This window comes from Eriocheir sinensis, chromosome 43 (genome assembly GCF_024679095.1).
Source record: "Eriocheir sinensis breed Jianghai 21 chromosome 43, ASM2467909v1, whole genome shotgun sequence".
Taxonomy (NCBI): domain Eukaryota; kingdom Metazoa; phylum Arthropoda; class Malacostraca; order Decapoda; family Varunidae; genus Eriocheir; species Eriocheir sinensis.
Genome location: NC_066551.1, coordinates 1405132 through 1413384, shown reverse-complemented (window position 1 = coordinate 1413384; position 8253 = coordinate 1405132). Strand labels below are relative to the sequence as shown.

General features: G+C 42.4%; 1 protein-coding gene across 5 annotated transcripts in view; it reads right to left on the bottom strand.

Moving 5' to 3' along the window:
• Positions 1-3098, bottom strand: part of LOC127010296 (fasciclin-1-like) — a 37680-nt gene extending 34582 nt beyond the window's left edge. For 4 of the 5 annotated variants that reach the window (XM_050884155.1, XM_050884157.1, XM_050884158.1 and 1 more), the window contains exons 1-4: positions 2932-3098; positions 1536-1732; positions 597-745; positions 6-102 (exon numbers count right to left, since the gene is read on the bottom strand). In XM_050884155.1, the coding sequence (XP_050740112.1) occupies positions 6-102; positions 597-745; positions 1536-1732; positions 2932-3064 (576 nt within the window). In that variant the 5' untranslated portion in view covers positions 3065-3098. The remainder of the gene's footprint in view (positions 1-5; positions 103-596; positions 746-1535; positions 1733-2931) is intronic. The other variant, XM_050884159.1, reaches the window with a different exon arrangement.
• Positions 3099-8253: the final 5155 nt, after the last annotated feature.

Below are 8253 nucleotides of genomic sequence, written 5' to 3'. Positions count from 1 at the left end.
CTTACATTGAGGGCCGAGTCCGTGGGGATGAAGAAGGTGTTCTTGCCGCTGATGTTGAACACCTTGAGCAGGTCCAGGGTGCTCACGCGCTGCTCGAACAACCTGCAACACACACACACACTCACCGTCAGCCACACCACACACATTGTTGTCCTCAGAGCATCATAATCATACCAGTTGTTGACACCGAACCATTGGCAAAGCACATCAGGAATAGAACCATAAGCCTTCCATGTATTTTTTTTTCTTAACAGCAAAGGAGACGGCTCAAGGGCAACAAAAGGAGTGCAGGGAAAAAAAAATAAGCCAGTGTTCCAAACTAATTTTTACAGGGGCATGCAGTGATTAGCGGGCTTTTTTTCCTCAAGTATCTTATGTTTCTTTTTCACCCTTGAGCTGCTTTCTTTACTGTAAAATAGATAAAAAAATAAATAAATAAAAAGGTGGGGCTTAGCACTGTACAGACTGAGAGACGGAGCATTGAGTTGATTTTTTCTCTATGATTTTTGTTAGACTTTTTAAGGAGAGTCTACATCACTCTACGACAAGCCCTGGGAGACATGACAGATGGAGTGAACTCATATGAAGGCCCTTACTTGATGGAGAGGTCATTCTCAAAGCCGTAGTAGTGGGGCTTGAGGAGCAGCTTCTGGGCGTCGGGCGTGAGGTATGCAGTGTTGATGGTGGAGAGGTTGACGCCCCTCGGCACGGTGGGGGTGATCACGCGGTCCACGATATGAAGCATCTGCGGCGGGGGAGAGGTGGAAATAGTAGTAGTAGTAGTAGTAGTAGTAGTAGTAAAGAATGGTGGAGAAAAGAGAAAGAAAATGATAAAAATAGAAACACACAAGAGGAAAGGGGGGAGAGGAGGAAGGGGAAAGGAGGATGAAGGGAAGAAGAAGGAAAGGAAGGAAACAAAATCAATGTATGCAATTAAAACTTCATGTACTAGAGTGAGAACATATTTTTTTCACTTCATGTACAAATTCTCCTTCACATACTAGAGTGGAACATATTTTTTGGTCTAGTATGCAATTAAAACTTCATGTACTAGAGTGAGAACATACTTTTTTGGCCTAGTGTACAATTAAATCTTCACATAATGGAGTGGAATTAACATACTTTTTTGGCTTAGTATGCAAATAAAACTACACATACTATAGTGGAACATATTTTTTTGGTCTAGTATGCAATTAAAACTTCATGTACTAGAGTGAGAACATACTTTTTTGGCCTGGTGTGCAATTTAAACGTCACATACTAGAGTGGAACATACTTTTTTTGCCTAGTGTGCAGTTACTACTTCACATACTAGAGTTGAATGTACTTTTTTGGCTAGTAGAAGGAAGAAAAGAGGAAAGAAAGGGAAGAAAGCAAAGAAATGTTAGAGGAGAGAAGAAGAACAGAAGAAGGAAGAGACTCAAGTATTTAAAAGTTTTCAAACGGACATATTTTTTTGGCTTCATGTGCAAAAAAACCTTCACATACCAGAGTGGAACATACTTTTTCGACCCAGTGTACACGCCTCTACTGACCTGCCGAAGCCCCTTGCTGGAGATGGCCTCGTGGTTGGCGTCGATAATCTTGGCGTCGTTGATGTAGGTGATGAGGTGCTCCCAGCCGGTGGTGGAGGGCCGCTCCGAGGGCAGCTTGGTCACGTAGACTCTGGGGTTGCCTATGAGGTCAGTGTTGAGCTCCTCCGGCATGTCTTGAACCAGGTACGGAAGGTTGGCTGTGGGGGGAGAGAGGAAAGAGGCTCGTCAGATCAGGTTAGGTTAGGTTAGTTTAGTTAGTTTAGGTTAGCTTTTTTTTACATAGACATAGTTTCTGGGGTTGCCTATGAGGTCACTGTTGAGCTCGGCCGGCATATCTTGAACTAGGTACGGAAGGTTGGCTGCGGGGGGAGAGAGGAAAGAGGATCGTCAGGTTAGGTTAGATTCAGTCATTATAATATTTTAACTTGCATACAGACCAGGAGAGGTAAGGGCATAGACTATTTTTATCTAGGAAAGGGGAGGGAGGTCTGGGTCAACAGATTAGGTGAGGTTAGGTATAGTATTTTATTTGAACATAAGAGTAGATAGTATTTCCTCCTAATTGATTCACTCTCTCCTCCATTCCAAACTTTCTTCAGCCTTCCCTCCTCCTCCTCCTCATCATCATCATTCCTTCTTTCTCTTTGCCTTCTCTCTTATTCTTTCTCATTCCTTTACTTTCAAAACATCTTTATCGTTCCATATTTCCATTTGCCTCCTCCTTCTCATCCTCTATCTCTTCCTAATTGCTTCTCTCTCCTTCATTTTCCACTTCCTTCTGCCTCTTTCTTCTCCTTCCTTTCTTCTTATCCTCCTCTCCCTCTTCCTTTCAGCTCTTCCTCGCTTCTCTCTCTCTCTTCTAATTTCTCCTTCTTAATTCCCTCTTCTCCCTTCCACATTTCCTTCTGTCTTTTCTCCTTTTCATCATAATCACTCCTTCTTCCTCCTTGCCTTCTCTCTCGCATTTCTCTCCTTCTACCTTAATTCTTTTCTTCTCTCTTCTTCGTTTCATGATTTTTTCCTCCTCCTCCTCTTCATCGTTTCTCCTAATTCTCCTCCTCCTCCTCCTCCTTGGTCCCTACTTCTTCCTTCTCTTCTCTTCTTTTATCTGTTGTATTCCCTGTTCTATATTTCCCATTTCCTTCTTCTCATCTCTCCTCCTCTTCGCCTTCTCTTTTAGCATTTCTCTTCCATTCGTTTCTCTTCCTCTTCCTCTTTCTTTCATTTCTTCGTTCCATGCTTTCTTCTGCTTTTCCTCCTCTTCCTCCTTATAATTCCTTCTTCCATTTTACATTCAGCACCTCCTTCTCGTATCCCTCCTTTTTAATTTCTCTTTCTCATTGATTCTCTCCTTCCTTCCACACTTCCATCTGTCTTCTCCTCCTCCGGGACTCACAGATGTGGTAGTTGATGAGGCGCGAGTCCTTCACCCCGTCGTAGGCGTTGAGGGCGTCGTTGTTGGGTAGGAACGCCATGTAGCTGCCACTTCGGAGGATGGCCGGCAGCGTGTCGTCCGCGTCGATGATCATCTTCACCTGTAACGAGAGAGAAAGAGCTGTTAGGCGATATAGGAGGAGGGGCAAAGCTTAGGAGTAAGACTTAGGAGGAAGGCTTAGGAGTGAGGGTTAGGAGTAGGGTTTAGGAGTAAGACTTAGGAGGAAGGCTTAGGAGTGAGGATTAGGAGTAGGGTTTAGGAGTAAGACTTAGGAGGAAGGTTTAGCAGTGAAGGTTAAGAGTAAGGTTTAGGAGTAAGGGCAAAGCTTAGGAATAAGACTAAGGAGGAAGGCTTAGGAGTGAGGGTTAGGAGTAGGGTTTAGGAGTAAGACTTAGGAGGAAGGCTTAGCAGTGAAGGTTATGAGTAAGGGTTATGAGTAAGGGTTAAGAGTACGGGTCAAAAGTTAGGAGGGATGCGCACCCAAACCCGTGAATTAGATAAAGGGTCGTTCTCTATTTTTTTTCCCTCGAGGCTAAATTTACAAGGGACAACTTAGCATGATTATAATTATATGGTAAGATAAAAAAGAAAAAAAAACTGAGCGTGTGGAGTATGGGAATAAATGATACCACTTTTCACACACACACACACACACACACACACACACACACACACACACATTCATCATGGTTGAGGCTATCCATTCAGTAGTCATCATCCTTCCTTACACACCCTTATACGGGCTTCTCTCTCTCTCTCTCTCTCTCTCTCTCTCTCTCTCTCTCTCTCTCTCTCTCTCTCTCTCTCTCTCTCTCTCTCTCTCTCTCTCTCGCACCCTTTCCTTCACTTCTCTTTCATCCACCACTGCTCTTTCTCCTTCTTCACTTTCACTAACCCTCTCTCTCTCTCTCTCTCTCTCCCACGGCCCAAGGGTTAAAACTCCATTAAAGACGCGATATTCTGTGGCAATGAAGAGTAATTTAACAAGGTTCTATGGCTGGTCACGAGAGAGAGAGAGAGAGAGAGAGAGAGACCTATAATAATTGTAAGTCTAGTAATTTCACGTGATAAAGTGGCTCAATTACGTCTCTCTCTCTCTCTCTCTCTCTCTCTCTCTCTCTCTCTCTCTCTCTCTCTCTCTCTCTCAGTGGTGGACTTAAATGATTCATGAAATTTTATTAATCATAACTTTGACGATAGAAAAAGAGGAGGAGGAGGAGGAGGAGGAGGAGAAGGAGGAGGGGAAGAGGAGGAGGAGAAAATGGAGATAATAGAGAATAATGATGATGATGATGAGAGAGAGAGAGAGAGAGAGAGAGAGAGAGAGAGAGAGAGAGAGAGAGAGAGAGAGAGAGAGAGAGAGAGAGAGAGTATAGATAGAAAGATAATAAATAAAGAGAAAAAAAACAAATAGAAAAAGAGAAAGAGAGAGAGAAAGATGGCATGCAAATATCCAATCTCTCACACACACACACACACACACACACACACACACACACACACACGCACCTCCTGGCCACTCACTGAAGGCCAGGAAGGAAAAATAATATGATGGAAAAAAGTGATGGAAAATATATCCCTGAAGCCATATTCGTCCCGGTCCACAAAGCCTTTAGAATGCAGGGCCATGAGGAGGAGGAGGAGGAGGAGGAGGAGGAGGATAAGGAGGAGGAGGAGGAGGAGGAGGAGGAGGAAGGGGAAGAGGAGGAGGAGGAGGAGGTGCTGGTGGCAGTCGTGGGGGTAGAAAGAGTAGTAGTAGTAGTAGTAGTAGTAGTAGTAGTAGTAGTAGTAGTAGTAGTAGTAGGAGGAGGAGGAAAAATGCAGAATATCATCCCAAGTTACGAGAAGGCAAAATGTGTGTGTGTGTGTGTGTGTGTGTGTGTGTGTGTGAATGGGATAAAGCTTTATTCTTACACTTCAACCCATCCGTAAAACACACACACACACACACACACACACACACACACACGGACACACGGACACACATAACTATAGTAATAATAATAATAATAATAATAATAATAATAATAATAATAATAATAATAATAATAATAGTAAGAGAACCAATGAATAAGAGGGAAATAATTAGTACGTTCAAGAAAATTAATAAAAAAAACAAAGGATAAAAATAAATCCTTAAAAATTGGATAAAAAGAGAAAGAAAAAAAGACGAGAAAGAAAAAGAAAGAAAAAAAAAAACGAAAGAGAAAAACATAAATAAAAATTGGCGAATGAGATAAAGACAAAGAAACAAATTAATAGAGAAAAAGAAAGAGAGAAAAGAGAATGAGAAAAAGAGAAAGAGAAAAAGAGAGAGAGGAATTTAAACACAAACATCAAATCAACCAAGTAATTAATTCCGGAGAGAGAGAGAGAGAGAGAGAGAGAGAGAGAGAGAGAGAGAGAGAGAGAGAGAGAGAGAGAGAGAGAGAGAGAGACGTTACCAAGGGCAGGAAGCAACTATTGGCACTCAGCAAGCGGTAGGTGATATCTCCTCCTCCTCCTCCTCCTCCTCCTCCTCCTCCTCCTCCTCCTTCACCTTCCCCTCCTCTTCTCTTTCTTTTCCTCTTCTCTTTCTTCTCTCCCTTCTCAATCACTGTCCTCCTCCTCCTCCTCTCCTCCTCCTTCACTGTGCTTGTCCTCCTCCTCCTCCTCCTCCTCTTCCTCCTCCTCCTCTTGCTATCACCACCACCACCACCACATCCTCCCTCCCCTCCTCCTTCTCCTCCTCCTCCTCGGTACACGCAAAGGTCACACAGAGAAGGTCAAAATAAGGTCACTACACTACCAAGGTCATAAGGTCAAAGGTTATGAGGTATACGTAGGTCAGTAAAGGAGGTCAGGGCGTCTTTTTGGAGGTCATATACAAGGGGTGAAAAAAACGTGTAATGTTTTTGTTCTTTTTTTGTTAGTTTTTGTTTTTTTAGTGTATGAAAGTATGGAAGTAAAAAAAATATATATATGGTGTAAAAAATATGAAAAAAATACAAATTATACAAAAAAGTTAGTTGTTTGTTGTGATTTATTTATTTTTCGTACAATTTTCTTTTTTTTTTTTGGTTATTTTTTTGTCTTTTTGGATGTGTTGTTTTCCTCTGATTGATTTTTTTCCAAATTTTAGTCTTTAATTTCTTTTTATCTTCAGTTTCGCTTTCAAATTCCGAGTTCAGCAATTGGTTATTTATGTTCCTTGTTCTTCATTTACGTCATACTCAACTTATCATTAATTTCTTTCTCTCATTATCATTTCCCTCACATCTCTCTCTCTCTCTCTCTCTCTCTGTGTGTGTGTGTGTGTGTGTGTGTAATCCCTTCCCAGAACCTTTTACAGTCTTCCACGAAATTTCTCCACGCCAATAATTCGTTCCCCGTAAGAATTCTGTTTCCACGTCTTTCGCAAGCATTTCCTGGAACCGCCAAACCTTGCATCATCTTCATCATGACACGGCTCCTAAATATATGCAGAAAAATCAATCACAAGAATCAAGCATTTTTTTTCTCTCGTCATATTTTTTCTTTCTCTATTTCTCTTTTTCGTTATTATTTCTTCCTCTTTCTCAACATGGTCTTCTTTCTCTATTTCTCTTTTTGCTATTTTTTTCTCCTTTTCTTTGTTTTAATATTTTTTCTTTCTCTTTTTCGTTATGTTTTCTTCCTCTTTCTCAACATGGCAACCAGTCTCCTCCTCCTCCTCCTCGGTAAACGCAAAGGTCACACAGAGAAGGTCAAAATAAGGTCACTGTACACTACCAAGGTCAAAGGTTATGAGGTATACTTAGGTCAGTAAAGGAGGTGTTTGTTTTACAGTTTCTGGGTTGCAATGTTATGCTGGTTGTCCATCTTGTAATTTCAGATCCCCGAAAATAAACTCATAACTCTTCCTTTCACTCCAAACTCCACATTTAAGGGCGTTTAATCCCTTTTAGTGGCCACATATCTCCCCTTTCACCTTCCCTTCCCATTACTCATCCTCCTATCCCTTCCCTGCCCTCCTTTCCCTTCCTATTCACTTCCCTTAACCTCAAAATCCCCTTCCTTCCTCTCTCTCTCTCTCTCTCTCTCTCTCTCTTCCATGATAACATACAAACACATTCACAAAGGCAGACAAACAGACGTATAGATTGGCGCACACACACACACACACACACACACACACACACCTGGTAAGTCACTTCAACAATTAAAAACGAAAATATAAACGAAAAAAACACGCAATGGCTCTTTTTTTGCAGCTCAGTGTCGCGCTAAATTCCTCTCTCTCTCTCTCTGAACTTTCCCTAACTTCTTTTTTCCTCGTTTTTTTTCCATATAGTGTTTCTCATTTTCCTCCTTTGTCTCCTTTACTTCTCATTTTCTCGTTTTTTCTCGTTTTTCTATTTCATTCTCGTTTTTTCCTTCTATATCTCACGCTCTTTTATCCCTTTAACGGCGCGGGCAGGTCGTTTAACCTTCCCCACCGCCTCAAAAACCTCGTTACCCTCGTTAGTCGCTCCCTCTGGCCCCTAAAGTGACAATTATCGCGGCGACTCGGCCTTCCCTGGACGTGAGAACCACAGGATTAGGCGGCTCACGGGCGGCGGCTGAGGCTGGCGATGATCCGGGACTCACGCAGGACTGACATGCCTGCTTCTGCTCCTTCCTTTACCTGCTCGGTCTTCTGTTTTCCTGCCAGCCTTCCTACCTGACCCTGGCCGGAGCAATACACAAAGAGGTGGCCGAAAGAGAGGTCAGTTTCGGGAGGAGAGGTGTCCCTTCCACTCGTTCCTGACTCAAGCAAGACTGAAAAATATACTGCTTCTTCTTCTCCTTATACTCGACTGCTTTTCTCTCCATCCCTGACTGAAATAGAACCGACGTGACCGCCCGTTTTTTCCATCAGTTTCCCTCTTCCATTCTTTCTTATTTGGCGCTGAGTGAAGGGAAACTGACATAACTTCACCGACTCTTCTTTATCCTCATCTGCTTTCTCTTCGCCCTTCCTGACAAGAGCAAAACTCCTGTTCCCCCTTTCTCCTCCTTTGCTTTACACTGACTGAGGGAAATCTGATACCTCTCCTATTCTTCCTCTATTCGTTCTTACTTAACTCTGATTCAAGCTAAATTGGTATGCCTGCTTCTCTTCCTCCTCGGCTAGTACCCTCTGATGTCCTTCCTTACTCATTCTTCTTCCTTATTCTCTTTCTCAGCCTCCCTCATTTTCCTTTTCTTCCTTCTTTCTCTTCTCCTTTTTTTTATTCCGTTTTCATGTTTCTCCTATTTACTTTGAGGTACGAATATCAGGGT